At 63.2% G+C, this 17,029-nt stretch overlaps 1 protein-coding gene across 6 annotated transcripts in view; it reads right to left on the bottom strand.

Annotated features, from left to right (window-relative positions):
• Nucleotides 1-17,029, bottom strand: part of AGAP1 (ArfGAP with GTPase domain, ankyrin repeat and PH domain 1) — a 502,434-nt gene that overhangs the window by 34,959 nt on the left and 450,446 nt on the right. For all 6 annotated transcript variants that reach the window (XM_056122103.1, XM_056122124.1, XM_056122116.1 and 3 more), the window contains 3 exons: nucleotides 8,964-9,118; nucleotides 6,041-6,131; nucleotides 2,948-3,170 (listed from right to left, as the gene is read on the bottom strand). In XM_056122103.1, coding sequence (XP_055978078.1) covers nucleotides 2,948-3,170; nucleotides 6,041-6,131; nucleotides 8,964-9,118 — 469 coding nt within the window. The remainder of the gene's footprint in view (nucleotides 1-2,947; nucleotides 3,171-6,040; nucleotides 6,132-8,963; nucleotides 9,119-17,029) is intronic.

The following is a 17,029-nucleotide window of genomic DNA, read 5'->3' as shown; positions in this document are numbered from 1 at the left end:
CTGTTCAGGTTGGGGCGGCCGTGCCGGGTGGCTCCGCGGGGTGGGGGGTGGGGGGGGTCGGGGGCAGGGGGAGGTGCCTGTGCTGGTCACGGCGGGTGGGGGGGGTGGTCGGGACCTGCCACCTTCCTTCATCATCCTGTGTACACACGCGTGAGCGCACGTGCCTGTGACCCCCGCACGCGTGTCTGTGCACACGCGTGTTCCTACGGCGTGTGGCCGGGCGCAGGCATGTCTGCGAGTGTGTGGGGGAGGGGGCGGCGCGTTTCCAATCACGGCCTGCTGTCAGAATGAATCTCCAGCCCGCGGTGGAGCGGACGGCGGCGTCTCGGGAAACAGCTGGGCCCTCCGCAAGGCACCCGACGGGAGAGACCGCTCTTGGCTTCTCCTTGGATGGGCAAAAGCAGTTCTTGAAAGATCCCCTTCGGGGGATCCCCTCGGGGCGGCTGTTCCCACCCGGAGTGCTGGGTCTGCCCCAAGGGGACTGGGGCAGGGGTGGGCAGGGTCCAGGCCGGACCCCCAGGGAACCCCCAGCCCAGATGTGGGGAGGAGATGGCGGGAGGGGCCACCCGGGCTCAGCCTTGAGGGTGAGTCTCTGTTGTAGACTGTGTGCGCTCAGCCCTGCCGCGTGGGGACCACCCCTCACCCGGACCCCGCCCCATGTCCCTCCTGCCAATGTCCCCATGGCTGCCTGGGCTCAGTCCTGGGGTGGGGGGGTGGGGGTTGGTACAGAACACTGGGTGCTGAGCTGCTCCCGGGTGTGGCGGGTCTCCTCGGCTCACCCTGCAGTGACCTCCGCTGTGCCCTGGGCTCGGGTCCCACCCTCTGTGCCCGGCACACACAGCCTCCGCGGCCAGATGTCGCCCCACACCTTCAGGTCAGCTCGGAAGCTGTTCCCGAGTGAAGCTGCTTTGGCCACCGAGTCCCTCCAGGCCACAGAACAGAACACCCCAAAATATCAGGAGGAGGGAGGAGGGGCTGGAGGGAGTTCGGGGGTTGGGCATGCGGGAGCTGTATCTGCGCTCGCCGTAGTTCCCCGAGCACAGGGCTGGGAGTCGCCCCGGCACTGCCACCAAGGATCGCTGCCTTCTGAGGTCTGCCATCCCCGGCACCCGGTGGCCCCAGCCACGGCACCCACACGCGTGTCTCTTCCTTCTCTGCCCTGAGAAGTGCTCGGTGAAGGTACACGCCCTCTCCGGGGCGCTCGGGGCCCAGGGAAAGAGCCACGGACCCCGCGAGGGCCCTGAGACTGACAGTCGTTAGGACAGTCAGGCAGCGCCATTCTGACGTCACAACTAGACTCTCACCACCGCATGCACGGGCCACGCTCACGGACGCAGATTCCGTGCAGGGAAGGGATTTCTGGCGACAAATCCCATCTCTGCCTCTCGTCGCCCAAATGGTAGAAACTCACGACAGGCAGAAACACAAATGGAGCCCACTCGTAATGCTGCACGCAACATCTACTCCCCCCGGAACTGCAACGCCGCCCGCAGCTTCTACACGGCTCTCGTCTGTAACTGCAATTCTGCACACAGCATCAACTCCCCCGTAACTGCAACACCGCAGGCAACGTCTACTCCCCCGTAACTGCAACGCAGCACACAGAGTCTACGCGGCTCTCATCTGTTACTGCAACACAGCACACAGCGTCTATGCGGCTCTTGGCTGTAACTGCAACACAGCACGCAGCATCTACTCCCCCATATCTGCAACGCCACAGCAGCATCTACTCTCCTGTAACTGCGACCACAGATCTTGCCTGTAACTGCAATGCCGCACGCAGTGTCTACATGGCTCTTGTCTGTAACTGCGATGACACACACGGTGTCTACATGGCTCTTGTCTATAACTGCGACAACGCACGCAGTGTCTCCATGGCTCTTGCCTGTAACTGCAATGCCGCATGCAGCGTCTCTTGCCCAGAACGGGAAAAGTAGCACCAACAGCCCCGCTCACTCCCAGTTTTCCTGCACGAAGACATGTCCCATCGCTTTTCACGCTGGGCCCAGAGGTCCTTCAGGGAACGCACGCTGGGGTGGGTGAGGGGAGTCCCGAGATCCCAGCTGTTGTCCAGAAGGCTGAGACTTTGGGAGTGGGTCGGTTCCCAGTCAGAGTGACCCTGCTTCTGCCCTCTGCCCGGGGCCACCCTCACGAGCACAGCAGTGATGCCAGTCCAGCTGCCTCTTGCCCTGGGCACTCCTGACCCCCGGCAGGACTCAGCCTCTCCCTAAGAATGACACCCACACCTGAGTGCCAGGGGGACGATTCCCCGGTGCCCCTTGGGTGCTGCCCTGCTGCTTCCTGAGCTGGTAGCATCCCCCCAGGGCTCAGCTGCTCGGTGCAGTTCCCGGGTACGGCCCGCTCCCCCCGGGGAGTCCCAGCCCAGGGTGCCGCCCGGCCCCGCACCGGCACCCTGAGGAACGGGATACGGATGTGCATGGCACCTAATAGCCCGCGTGACAAATGGGACGCTAAACGGCCTCAAAATAAACGCGTTTTTCACACGGGGCAACAATTAACGCTAATGAGGAAGCGCCATACTTTATGCCAGACTTGGGTGATTAAATGTGTTCGAAAGATATTCTGGAGAATAAAATAAATTTTGTTACCGTGACCAGCATGGTGTGTGTTGTGTGTGTGTGTGTGTGTGTGAGTGTGTGTGGGTGCCCGGCTAGGGGAGAAGATGCTTATCCAAGATGCAAGAATCACAAAATTAGAGAATCAGGAATTCCTAATTAGTGCAAACAGCGCCACTCACGCCTATTAGCAATGCATTAATTACAGCGATATATTCATAAGGCTGGAAGCAGGGTCTGCTCTGAATTGGGGGAGAGGCAGCCCCTCTTCACGGTGGGCGCAAAGACGAGAAACGAAGGGGCCGGGGACAGCCCCCGACGGCCACCGCGCCTGTGCCCACCCCGCTGCCCCCTCCCCGAGCCCGTCCTACCTGGTGGAGTCGAGCGACGGCTTCCTGCGGCCCTGGCCGCTGTCCTCCCACACGCTGTTGGCAAGCTCGTTCCCGACGGCGGACAGGACCCGGATGAGCTCCATGGGCCAGTCGTCCAGGTCCAGGGAGCGCACGCGCGAGAGGTGGGTGCCCAGGTTCCGGTGGATGCCCGAACACTCGATGCACATGAGGGCGCCCAGGTTCAGGCTGGCCCAGTTGGGGTCTGCAGAGAGAGGGGGGGGGACCCTCAGGTTGGCACCCAGGAACCTCGCCCCGGGGACTCTGCCAGCCCTGCCCCCTGCTGAATCACGCTGGAGAAAGACCCTGGGCGGGCGGGAGCTACTGACCTGGGCGCCGAGAAGGGGCTGACGTGATGGGGCCGACACACACAAACACAGAAGCACAGACACACACACACGCACACAGACACAAACACACACAGATGCACAGACACACATGCACACGGACACAGACATACGCACACAAACATAGAAATACACAGATGCACACACACAGACATAGAAATACAGACACACACAAAGACACATGCACATACACACATAGACACAATTGCACACAGATACACAAAGATGCACACACATGCAGGCACACAGACACACGCACACACAGACATACAGATGCAGACACACACACATAGACATACACAGATGCACAGACACACACCCACACAGACATACGCAGATGTACAGACACACATGCACACACACATAAAAAATACACAGATGCACACACACAGACATAGAAATACAGACACACACAGACACATGCACATACACACATAGACACAACTGCACACAGATACACACAGATGCACAAACACAGATGCACAGACACATGCATACAGACACACATAGACACACACAGACATACAGATGCAGACACACACACCCACACAGATATACACAGATGCACACACAGACACACACACCCAGACATACACAGATGCACACACAGACACACACAGGCACAGATACATCAGGCACACAGAGTGTGTGTTTCTGGTCCCCGGCACCCTCTGTGCAGGAGGCCGCCCGCCTCACGGAAGGGCAGCGCAGGTACAAGGCACCGGAGCGGGCCCAAGCCTGACTGTCCAATGGCCTCTGGGGGTGACACGGGGGGGGGGGCGTGTGGTCCCCAAAACCAACACTGCAACAGCCACAAGGGCGCGTGAGCCTGGGCTCACGTCCGAATGCGGCTTGATCAGCATTGCCTGCAGTGTGGACGCCAGTGCGTGTAGACCAGGATGCCGTGACCTGGAAGCACTCAGGGCTTGGGGGGGGGGTTGTGTGCCGCGGGGGGTGGGGTGGGGAGGGAAGGTTGGGGGTGCCCGGGGAAGGGGGTCCACAGTCGGACGAACTTCAGGCTCGCACGGTCCGCAGGCCCCTGCCTAGGTCTCTGGGCACGCAGGGCCCCTCTCGGGCAAGCGACCCCCGTCCAACCTCCTGCAACCGGGCAGCCCCAGGGCAACTTCCAGGACCCCGCCAGGCCCTGGGACAAGGCCCACACTGGATTCTCCCCACACGGGTCTGGCTGCCACACGGGTCTCTCCAACCCTCCCTCACGGCTCTCTTCTTTTGGTTTCTGAGCCACACCTGGCTCTGTGCTCAGGGCTGACTCCCGGCTCTGTGCTCAGGGCTGACTCCTGGCTCTGTGCTCAGGGCTGACTCCCGGCTCTGTGCTCAGGGCTGACTCCCGGCTCTGTGCTCAGGGATGACTCCCAACTTTGTGTTCAGGGCTGACTCCCAGCTCAGTGCTCGGGGCTGGCTCCCGGCTCTATGCTTGGGGCTGACTCCTGGCTCTGTGCTCAAGACTGACTCCCGACTCTCTGCTCAGGGCTGACTCCTGGCTCTGTGCTCAGGGCTGACTCCCGGCTCTGTGCTCATGGCTGACTCCCAACTTTGTGTTCAGGGCTGACTCCCAGCTCAGTGCTCGGGGCTGGCTCCCGGCTCTATGCTTGGGGCTGACTCCTGGCTCTGTGCTCAGGGCTCACCCCCAGCTCTGTACTCAGGGCTGACTCCCGGCTCTGTGCTCGGGGTTGACTCCCGGCTCTGTGCTCAGGGCTCACTCTGGGCAGTGCTCGGGGGACCCTTGGCAGGTCATGTGCCAAGGCAAACTCCTTGGGCGGATCCTGCTTCTCTGACAGCCTGCTTTACCAGGGCCCTGGTCACATGTGAACCCGGCCCCCCAGCTGGGGGCCGGCTTCAGAGTTTTCTGGAAGGGGAAGGAAGCCTGTGGACAGAGTCCCCCAGGCCCGCCCGACAGACCCTGCTTCCTGTGCCCCAGGTCTTGTCTCCCAAGGGCAAAATGCACGGCAGGGGCTCCCCCTCACGCCCCTCCACAGCCAGCTCCAGGCACCCCACACCTGGTTTCAGGGACACAGCCAGTATTCCCAGAGAGAACTCTAGGGGTTCCACGGCCGCCCACAGGCCACGGACACGTGGCAGCTGTGGTGGCCGGTCCGAGGGCTCCGGACAGGCGTGGTGGCGGTCAGCGGAAATGCGGCCGGAAGCACCTAGTGAGCAGACCGGCCCCAGACCGCAGAGACCAATGCCCGGGCTCCTCCTCCCGCCAGGCCCCTGCGGCGCCCTGGGTGTTCTCCTCTGAGCTGCAGTGCCGAGGGCTGACTTTCCCACCCTTCCTCTTTTCCTGCGCAGGTGGGAGGCCCCATCTCGAAGCCCTTGGCGCCCCCTCGGCCGCACCCCCTGCACAGAGGGGCCGCCCCGTCTCCTACACCGTGCTCTGAGGCCCTTTCAGAAGCTTCCAGAGGGAGGCGCTGCCAGCCTCCTCTCTGCCAGCCCCACCCCCCAGCACCGTCTGGGGCGTGTGACCCGGAGACCCTGGGGAAGGGGCCGCTCTCTCCCCCGGGGGTCCCGCTCCTGCCCACCAGGGTGTCTCTCAGCTCCCCGCACTCAGACACCCCTCACGACTGAAACGGGGGTGCTCTCAGCTCAGGCTTAGTGTGGGAGCTGGGGTGACCCGCCCTGCAGCCCCGTCCTGCCACCGAGACCCGGCCCGGGTGGGCGCAGCTGGGCAAGCGGCCCCTCCCTTGCCCGGTCCACGTTCCCAACTCACTCTGGGCGTCGCAGTCCACGCAGCGGCTGTTGCCTCGGACGTTCCGGATGGACTGCAAGGCCATGGCCTCCGTCTGGCTGGTGAGTCGGGACTGCGGGAGGGGGAGGAGAGTGTGAGCGCTGGCGGATGGGCGCGTCCCAGGCCCCCCACCACCCCCAGTCGCCCCCGAGGGAGGCGCTTGGAGTGAGGTGGGAGGGGTCAGAGATGGCCCCCAGCGAGGATGTCCTCGTGCGGGTCATCCGGGCAGAAACTGGGCACCACCATGCGGTTTCTCAGAGGACAGGCGGGCAGAGGAATGTTCTGGAAACGTGCCTGACCCTGGCACTGCAGGGGCGGGTCTGAGGCTGCCCGCCTGCTCCCGGGACACTGTCCCCTGACACTCCTGCCTACACTAGGGCTCAGGCCTCACTGGGGCCTTTCACTCCACTGTGTCCGCACAGGGGGCCGGTGCCCACTCCCGAGGGGGGTGTCACTGATCCCTGCTGGGTCCCCCGCGGCAATACCCAGAGGGACACAGCACGGGGCGCGCAGGGCTGAGTTTCAGGAGCCCCGTTAGGGGCCCAACCCTCCCTTCCCACGGCAGCCTCTCAGCAGACTCTCTTCTTTTTTTTTTTTTTTTTTGCTTTTTGGGTCACACCCGGCGATGCTCAGGGGTTCCTCCTGGCTCTGCACTCAGGAATTACCCCTGGCGGTGCTCGGGGGACCATTATGGGATGACGGGAATCGGACCCGGGTCGGCCGCGTGCAAGGCAAACGCCCTCCCCGCTGTGCTATCGCTCCAGCCCCAGCCTCTCTCTTCTTTTCTCCTGTTCCGGGCACTGTGGTTACAACGCCAGGGGCCTCATGCTGGCCCCTTCCCTCCTGTCCACGTCCAGAGTGACCGCCTGCTCTAACTCTGTCGTACTGGACGCTTCCCTGACCCACCCTCCGGTCCCCGCCAGTCACTGCTCTTCCCTTTTTCTGCCTCTGGGCTTCAGCCTGTTCTGTGTTATTATTATTATTATTTTTTTTTGGTGGGGGGGCGGTCACACCCGCCGATGCTCAGGGGTTCCTCCTGGCTCTGCACTCAGGAGTTACTCCTGGCGGTGCTCAGGGGTCTGTATGGGATGCTGGGAATTGAACCCAGGTCGGCCGCGTGCAAGGCAGACGCCCTCCCCGCTGTGCTATCGCTCCAGCCCCCTCCATCTGCTCTATCCTCCCTGCAGTGCGCAGGCAGCAGGGGCTGTGGGTGATGTGTCCTGGGGGCACGCTGCCCCGGGCCCACTCTCCCACCCTGGCTTCGGGGTGGGGGGGATTTTGTCTTTAATGTCAGGGTCTTCGCTGAGCAAGTGGAATGAATTACAGAGGGGTGGCCGGGGCCCAGCCTCTGGCTGACACAGGGCCACGGGTTGTGCAACGTGCCAGTGTGGGTTTCGGTGGGCTGAGCCACGTGTGAGACACAGGCGTCTACAGCCGCATCTCAGCACAGGCAGGAATTCTAGGACCCCCAACATCCCGGCCGCCTGCCTGAGGTCTGGGCTCGGCGGAACTGTGCCCAGTGTGTGTGTGTGTGTGTGTGTGTGTGTGTGTGTGTGTGTGTGTGTTCTCCCTCATGGACACGTGAGCCGCACTGGCCAGGATGCACCGGACACGGGCATCTCAGCACAGGCAGGAATTCTAGGACCCCCCAACATCCCGGCCGCCTGCCTGAGGTCTGGGCTCGGCGGAACTGTGCCCAGTGTGTGTGTGTGTGTGTGTATGTGTGTGTGTGTGTGTGTGTGTGTTCTCCCTCATGGACACGTGAGCCGCACTGGCCAGGATGCACTGGACACGGGCATTGACGCTCTCAGGATGCTTCGCCTAGTGGCGGGGTGGGGCCAGGCCCATCCTTTGAGCCCCCCACACCCATCTGCTATCCCCTCTGGGAGATGAGGCCCAGCACTGCAGGGGCACTTCCGCCAAGAGATGAGCTGCTCCCAGGGGCCCTCGCTGCACTGTGCTCAAGGACTGAGCTGCTTCTGTTTGTCTGGGGGCTAGACGTGCTGGTGCTCAGGACTCACTCCTGGCGGTGCCCGGGGGGCGGGGGGACCCTGAGGGGTGCTGGGGATCGAACCCTGGTTGGCTGAGTGCTGGTCTCTGCGGCCGTGAGGGGCAAGGAGCCTGTTCTCAGGGCGGGGGGAGCCCTTCCCGGCAGGGCTGGGGGAAGGGGGCTGACCGCGGCCTGGGGACACGGGTCAAAGCCGCAGAGCTGACGCCCACGCACGGCCGACCCTGAGCCCTGTTGGGTGTGGTCTTGGGGGCTGTTGGGCAGAACCGACAGGTGCGGCCCCTAGAAAAAAAAAGAACATTAGGAGCCATAACGATAGTCCAGTGTGGAGGGCGGGGAGGGCGCCTGCCTTGCACAGGGTCGACCCGGGTTGGTCCCCGACACCCTATCGGGTCCCCTGAGCACCCACCAGGAGTCACTCCTGAGCGCAGAGCCAGGAGGAACCTCTGGGCACTGCTGGGCGTGACCCAAAAGACACCTCCCCTGCCCCTGCAGAAAGAAAAACGTTGACGTCAGGGCCAGAGCGAGCACGCGGTGAGCTGGCGAGGGAGAGCGCCGAGCGCTTCTCGAACCCTCCACGAACCCACGAAAACCCGGGCCGAGCTTGGCAGCAGTTTGGAGACCGGCCGGCAGCTCGGCCTGAGCCCTGGGCAGGCTCTCCCTTCGCGTCCACCAGACTGTCCTCCGCATCCGGTGGACCCGGGAGCACCGAGCAAGCACCGTTACCGCCCCACGGAGTCGGTGCCCCCGACCCCGATGTCCCCCGAGCCCCGCCACAGCGACCGGCTGGCCACTCAGGACATAGGGGCAGCGGCCACTCAGCTCTGAGTTTCCCCCCGACCTCGCCCTCTGCGGCGGGCCACGGGGGTCCCAGCCCCGGCTGCCCGCGGTCCCCACCTTATTCTTGCTGCTCTCACAGGACTGTAGGCTGGCGAGGATCTGGCCCTCGATGGCCTGCACCCACGCGTCCCGCTCCTCGTACGTGGGGGCTTCGAAGTGCCACGTCTGGCCCGTCAGGGAGACGATGATGAGCTCGAAGTTTTCTTCTTGCTCTGAAACACAGAGTCGGGGCGTGAGCAAGAGGATGGCCGGGAGGGCTCTCGCCTCGCACCCAGCCCCCGCTGGGGAGCACTGCCAGAAGGGAGTCCTGAGCACTGCCAGGTGGGCACTCCCCAATCCCCCTGCCAATAAAACAAAACACGGGGGGAGGTGTGTGGAGGGTCTGACGAGGACTCAAGCAGCTTAGGAAAGGGTGCCCGGCTCCCTGCCAACACCCGGCTCTGGGGTGTGAGGAAGGCGGGCCCAGACACGCAGCCCCTGGGCGGGGCAGGCTGAGCCCAACTCGCCACGGGACTCCTGGGGACCAGCCAAGGCCACCTGCCCACGCGGGGCCCCCTGGCTGCTCACCTCGTGCCCTCTCGGCCCCCGTCACGGTTGGCCGTGACCCAGCAGCTGCCTCGAGCTGACCGAGGGGACGAGTTGCTCCATCTCCTGGTGATGGGCAGGCAAGACCTGCCCCACAGGGTCCCTCATCTGCTCCCAGGGGTGCGCCCAGCCCCCGTGAGCCCCACTTCCCTGACAAGGGGGTCCGGGTGCTGGCAGCACCCAGAGGCCCGAGCCTCCCTCTGGCGGTCAAAGGCTGTGGCCCTGGGGTGCGGGTGACCTGGCCCAGGTCATGCTGAGCTGTGCTGAGTCCGAAGGACCCCAAAAAGCTAGGGGAGATCGAATGGAGTGCCCCACCAGGGGGGCTGGAGGACCATGTGAATTACGGGGGCCGGTGCTCAGTTCCCTGACCCCCAACCCCCTGGGTTCCTGGGTTTTGGGGTGCTCAGGAAGGGGGACCATCACACACATCATCCTGGAGTAAAGGCACGCGGGGATGTTCATGCAGAACTGCCACAAGCCACGGGGGTCTGTCCCGAGAGCACAGAGCAGGGGCCTGTGGGCGCGGCTGACCGTGATGCCCACTGCAGGGCCCACGGCGCCCCTGGATCCACTGCTCCTCTGGGGGTTCCCTGGGGAAGCTGCTGCGGCTTCCTACAAGGCCCCGCACAGCCCACCCAGGTACCACCAGCGGGACTCAGAGCCCAGAGGCCTGGCCAGCTGGCCAGCCCGCCACGTTCCAGCCACACGGTTCCCCTCAGCCAGGCCCCGGGTTCACATAATGTACACAGAATCGCTTGGCGAACTTCCGGTCACAATCAGGCCAGCAGGGGGACAGAGAGGCGCCTGGACATGAGTGACGACCAGATGAGAAGATGAACGGGCAGCCCCTGTGGCAGGCAGAGGGGATGGACACGTGGCTGCAACCAGTATGGATGGGCCAGGGAACTGTGGTCACCAGGAGCCCTCTGCAGATTCTGCGGCACTGCGTGTTACAGACCTTCCTGCCCAGACTCCACGGGCCAGGAGCCCAGGGAGAGGGGAGCTGGCTGGGGATGGCCGGGTGGGGGCGTGCCCCTCCCCCCCGCAGCTCCATGCTCAAGGCCACCAAGGGGTGGTGGGGACAGGCATCCATGGCACGTGGATGCTCAGAGAGCAGGGTGCAGGTGTGGGCTCTTCCTGCAGGGGGCGCGTCTGGCACTGCACCCCACACTGAGTCACTCAGGGCCGCCTGTCCAAGCCCAGATCAGCCTTTGTTTTTTTGCTTTGGTTTGGTTGGGGGGGGGCACACCGGTGGTGCTCAGGACTTAATCCTGTCTCTGTGCTCAGGGCTCACTCCTGGCTAAGTGCTCAGGGCTGACTCCCGGCTCAGTGCTCAGGACTCACTCCAGGCTCTGTGTTGAGCTGACTCCTGGCTCTACACTCAGGGCTCACTCCTGGCTCTGGGTGTGGCCATTGAATGAGGTCCACTGCACGGATGGCGAGCACCCCATTTGCCGTCCCATCTCTCGGTCCCTCCCCAACGTGGTCTGGGGCTGTGACTTCCATGGACCAAGTCGGTCCGGGACTCAGAACCCAGGTCCGGGAGCAGGCGGCTCCGGGGCACGTCAGCACCCGCTCGCTTCCCATTCTTCATACATGCCCTCCCCGAGGGCACCTCAGGCTCCTTAAAGCCCGCCTGCAGCTCTCTCCTGCCCTGGACTCCTCCCTCAGTGCTCCCCGCCCCCCTGCCGGGCTCGCGGCTGATGTTGGCTCAGTCCCCAGCACCCCACAGAGTCCTGGAGTTGCACCGGGAGTGAGCCAGGAGCAGAGCGAGGAAGACGTCCCGAGCACTGCCGGCATGAGCCCTCCAAGCTCCCAACGAGCAGAAACAAAGGTGGGATAGTCCGGAGGGGCCGATGGGAGCCCCGAGAGTCTCCCCACTTTTCCCAGAGCATCATTTCCCCGCCTGACACCAGTGGACGAGGGGGAGGGACGTTTGAAAGCTGCAGGTGCCCCTCACGGCCCTAGGAAGGCTTCCTCGAGACCAGTGTCCGGCCGTGCTGGGGACGCAGTCACCGGGGTCCGTCACCGGGGTCCCGTCTGTGTCCCGATGCTCACCGCAGCCCAAATCTGCGAGCACCCCCGACAGCAGAGTGGACAGAGCAATGTGGACAGTAACGGAGTGGCCGGTGCTCAGCCACAGAGAGGCACCAAGGCCTTTCGCCGGGCCCGGGGCCGAGGGAAGCAAACCAGGAGCGAGGCCGAGAGCGGCAGCGTCCAGGACGGGCCGGGCGGTGGGTGCCCGACGGACGAGGGAGACCTGGTGGCATTCAGGTGGTGGCTGTGGCGGGCACCTTGCGGACGTTTAGAGACATCTATAATCTTGGGAAAGTCAGACCGGCCGACCAAGGCACAGTGACAGACGTGTTCCCAACCTTTCCAGGAAGGGGGACCCCCGCACGCCCCCAGGCTTCTGTCCAACAGGCCCCGGGCTACGGCGCTTGCTTGGGACTCGGGCCCTGAGGTTCTGGTCCCTCCTGTGACATGCTGCCCCCCCAGTGCCGGCCGGGGGTGGGCGGGGGCACGAGGAGCTGAGATGATGTGGACGCTCCGATCTGCTCCAGGGTGCTTGTCTGAGCTGTGGCACCGGCCCGTCCCTTGTCCTCTGGGAAAGTCGGGGGCCTTGGCGGGGCACAGAGGGGGCCTACCTGGGGGCAGGTGGTCGGTGGTGGCCAGCAGGCCAGCCGGGCTGTGGGGCCCTGGAGATGCCACTGCGGTCCCCAGTGCAGGCGGGTATTGCCCGAGCCCCTCTCTGCAGTTCCTGTCCCTTGCAAAATCACGGCCGACTGGCCCCGGGGACACATTTGCCTGCTGGCTGCCTGTCCGCCCCAGGACGTCCATCTCCAGGGGCCTCCTGGCACTGTGTGTGGGACGAGGCGAGTCCCAGGGGCGTGTGGGACAGAGGCCGCTGGCCACAGCCAGCCCCACAGTGGCCCAGGGGAAGAGTCTGGTCAGCCCCGGGTGGGAAGTGTCCACCCGTCATGCAGGAAGTGTCCACCCGCAGCGTCAGCCAGAAACACACAGATGTGTGGGGGCAGGGAGGCTGGGGGCAGCTCTGCCCGGTCCCCTGCCATGCCCCAAGCACTGCCAGGAGGGACCGCGGGTGGCGAGATTGCAGTGAGCCCCCAAACGCCCACCGCCAGGCGTGGCCCCCCCAAGGAGAAATCAATGAAAACCAGAAAGATGAGAACTGCGTGGCATGGCCCAACTGAGGGCAGGCACCGCCCTCACTCTGGCCGTGGTGGGGTCAGGGCCCCGGATCCCCATGGGGTGCTGGGTGTTCCGTGTGCTCAGTGACAGAACCCAGGAGTGTGTCTGCCCATCAGCCAGATGTGCGGGACGCCGGATCATCGTGTACCCCTCCCCCCCCAGTCAGACATGCATCCCGGGGGGTACCCCAGCACGACTGCCCGGGGCCAGCCCTGGTCAGGCTAGCGGGGACGGTGTGGTGCCCTCGTGTTTAACAGCACGGCCGCGGCCGGGCCCCTGCAACAGTATTTCAGCGCCGTGAACCTGTCGCAGCCAACCTGCCCAATTATCCGCCGACATTAATAACGGGCGCTCACTAATTGCGTCCGGTCTCTGTGCCGACGGCGTCCCGCGGGGCCCGTTCTCCTCCTGGGGGCAGCAGCTCGGAGCCCACACGAGCCCACGAGGAATCTTTCTCATTACATGGCCCAGGCTGGCTGGCTTCTTCTTTTTTTTTTATTTTAAAGGTTAATGGGCCAATCAGTCATCAATTATTATTATTATTTTTTTTCCGTGTGGAATCCGGGCCGACAAAGGGTTAAGGGACAAAAGCAGTTGCAACGGCACACACGGAAGTTGTTTCCCAGGAGGCTCGGGGGCAGGAGCTGGGGCGGGGGAGGGAGGGACGGGGCCAGGGGTGGACAGCAGCCTCTGTCTGTCCTAGGGGTGCCCTGGGCCCAGAACAGAGGCCTTGGGCGCTTCTGCCAAGGGCACCCAGCAAGATGGACGCTCAGCGGGATGGACGCCCAGTAAGATGGGCAGTCAGTGGGATGGACGGTCAGTGGGATGGACGCCCAGTGGGATGGACAGTCTGTGGGATGGACGATCAGTGGGATGGACACCCAGTGTCTTGGAATACCGCTCAGTTACCCACTCAGTGGAACACCCAGTGGGATGGACAGTTAGTGGGATGGACACCCAGTGGGATGGATGGTCAGTGGGATGGACGGTCAGTGGGATGGACATCCAGTGGGATGGACAGTCAGTGGGATGGACGGTCAGTGGGATGGACACCCAGTGGGATGGACAGTCAGTGGGATGGACAGTCAGTGGGATGGACACCCAGTGGGATGGACGGTCAGTGGGATGGACGGTCAGTGGGATGGACGGTCAGTGGGATGGACGGTCAGTGGGATGGACAGTCAGTGGGATGGACAGTCAGTGGGATGGACACCCAGTGGGATGGACGGTCAGTGGGATGGACACCCAGTGTCCTGGAATACCGCTCAGTTACCCACTCAGTGGGACACCCAGTGGGATGGACAGTTAGTGGAATGGACAGTCAGTGGGATGGACAGTCAGTGGGATGGATGCCCAGTGTCCTGGAAAGTCAGTGGGATGGACGCTCAGTGTCCTGGACAGCCAGTGGGATGGACACCCAGTGGTATGGACAGTTAGTGGGATGGACAGTCAGTGGGATGGACAGTCAGTGGGATGGACAGTCAGGGGGATGGACACACAGTGGGATGGACAATCAGCGGGATGGGCACCCAGTGGGATGGACAGTCAGTGGGATGGACACCCAGTGTCCTGGAGTATACCGCTCAGTTCTAGTCAGCGGGACACCCAGTGGGATGGACAGTCAGTGGGGTGGATGCCCAGTGGCTCAAACAACGGCTGCTGAGACCCGGCACGTGTGATGCCCATGGACTTGTTTCTCTCTGGGTTTATCCGTCTTACCCCACCCCCTTCTGGTGCCGGTGGTGGCTGGCCATGCTGCCTGCCGCTCACACTCTGCAGAACTCCCATGGCTGGGGGAGGGGGGGGCTGCCCTGGCCTCGTGCTTGGTGAGGCAGGCTTGAACCCTGAGCCCCGCCCACCCCTTCCTCCTGGACACAGGGCAGCTGGGGTGGGAGTAACGGGTTGGGCACTCGCCCTGCCAGAGGGGCCGGAGGGCAGAGCCGCAGCCCAGTGCACAGCTGGGGGGGGGGGCAAACACGCCCCTGCCTGGAGTAGCACTCAGTTACCTCACTCTCCTCTTTCCCGCCCGCTGTGCCCCCCACCCAATGGCAATGACACCCGTCCTGGGAGGGGCGCGTCCGCCTCCGCCCCACCACTGCTCAGTGCCTCCATCCCCTGTTTTGGCCAGAAATCCCCGCAGGGTCTTTCCCCTCATGCCCTCTGGGGCTGGGGCTCCTCCCGGGCACAGTGCCCGCTCACCCCTCGCCCGGCAGCCGGGGTCCCTCTGCCCTCAGCTTCATTTTCAAATGCAAGGGGGGGGGGGTCTGCAGGCGGGATCCCTGCTGCCTCCTGCTTGGGGCGGGAGAGACGCTCGCCGCTGACCTCAGAACATGGTGTCGCCCAGGGTCATCCCCCTCCTTCCCCAGCCGGGAGGTACCACAGTAAGGCCCGTTCCCAGCCTCGGGGTCCGCCCAGCTGTGGCCTCAGATATTTGACACCCGAGGATGAATGGGCGACTTCCACGTCCCAGGGCGATGCGAGGCAGGCACGAGCCGTAGGATTCCTCTTCGCGATCAAGACCCCCACGCACCACGAAGTCCCATGACCTCGGCCCGCCGTGGTAGAAACACCCGGCTTTCATTGGATTTATCCATTTAGGGGCTTAGGCCACTCCTGGCAGTGCTCAGGGCTTTCTCCTCCTGGCTCTGCACTCAGGGATCACTCCCGGCTCAGTGCTCAGGTGCCAGGGATCACACCCGGGTTGGCTGCATGCCAGGCGAACACCCTCCCCGCTGTGCTGTCACTCCGGCCCAAGGCTGGGTTTTCAGAGAGCTGCAACTTTCTGCCCCGCTGGGTCTCTGCACAAGACGCGCAGGAGGAGAGAGGTGGGTCTGGGATGGCGGGGGGCCAGGCCTGGGCGATCACGATCACGACCATCCTGTTATTTGTCGAATGCCTCGAGCAGGCCCCAGTAATGTTTCCTTCATCCTAGCCCTGAGATTTTTAAGAAAGTGCCATATTCAAGGCTCTTTAGGAGACCCATCGTTGTTACTGGTATTTGGCATATTGGGTACGCCACGGGGAGTTTGCCAGACTCTGCAGCGTGGGCAGGTAACATTTGGTGGCCTGCCAGTATGTCCAAAGTAGGAATGAGATAAGAAGATGTCCGGGAGCTGGGTTTTATAGTCTCTGGGTCTTGGCCGTTGATGGGATTACATGGCGCCAGGGGGCCAGTTGGTGGGTGTGACCCCTGCCTACTGGAATTCGGAGGATCTGGGTGGAGGATGCTCGGATCAGGCCTGGGCGAAGGCGTTAATCTGCGCCTTTCTGGAAAAGATTTCCCTTTCTGGAAAAGATTTCCCTTTCTGGAAGGGAAACTTCCAGAAAGGGAAAGTGATGGCTTTTGGGCAACGTCCAGAGGAAGCTCAGGCCCTCAGGTGCCTCTCTCTTCTGTCTCCCTCTCTCCCACCCCTCTGTTGCTGGGAAACTCGACCAGGAGACCAGACGGGCTTGCACCCGGGTTGGCTGCACGCAAGGCAAACGCTGTCCCCACTGTCCTTCCGCTCAGCCCTTCTTTGTAACAGTCCCGGTGCAGGTGAACCCCACAGCGGCCATGTGGCATAAGGGGGAAGGAATGAAGGCCTGGCAGATGTGTGGTGCGGGCCCCTTGGGGCAGCCCAGCTGGCAGGGCCTCTTGGGAGCTGCCGGGGAGGCAGTTTCCCTGAGCCCCCAGAGGGACAGTGGCCGTGCGCTGACAGGAAAGGGGCTCGGTCCCCTCTCGGCTGCCTCCACGGGGGGACTCTGGCATGGCAGATGGCATGGGCACCTTGCCTACAGGGCAGGGCGCAGGGATGAAACTCTGGCCCGAACACTGGGTTTGGGGTCAGTGACGTGCCAACGCTTGAGCAGGGCCCGGAAGCTGGTTCTAGGAGTTGTGCCACGTGGCTGTGTTTGTCCCCTGCCGCAGAGGCCTGGGGGTGCCGGTGGGCCGGGTGGGTCCAGATGCTTCTGGGTTTTGTGGGCCGCGGGACTCAGGGGTCAGATACGGGCCCTTGGGTGCCCGAAGGTGCTCCCGGCTTGCTGATATAATCTTTCTGGTCCAAGTCGTGAGCCAGAAATACCAGGGCTTGGGCTTCTCCTTCTGAACAGCCTGGGGTTTCTGCATCGCTCTGCAGGACTTCCTTTCTCTCTCTCTTTCTTTCCTTCCTTCCGTCCATTCGTCCTTCCTTCCATCTGTCCTTCCTTCCCGGAGTGAGTTCATTATCTTCCTCCCTCCGTCCTTCCCTCCCTTCCTCTTTTCTTCCTTCCTGGAGTTCATTTTCATTTGTTTGTTCATTCATTCCATTCCTTCCTGGGGTTCATCTTCCTTCCTTCCTTCCTTCCTTCCT

This window comes from Sorex fumeus, unplaced genomic scaffold (genome assembly GCF_029834395.1).
Source record: "Sorex fumeus unplaced genomic scaffold, SorFum_2.1 ptg000005l, whole genome shotgun sequence".
Lineage (NCBI taxonomy): Eukaryota > Metazoa > Chordata > Mammalia > Eulipotyphla > Soricidae > Sorex > Sorex fumeus.
Note: the sequence above shows the minus strand (reverse complement) of the source record. Positions and strands in the feature narration are given on the sequence as shown.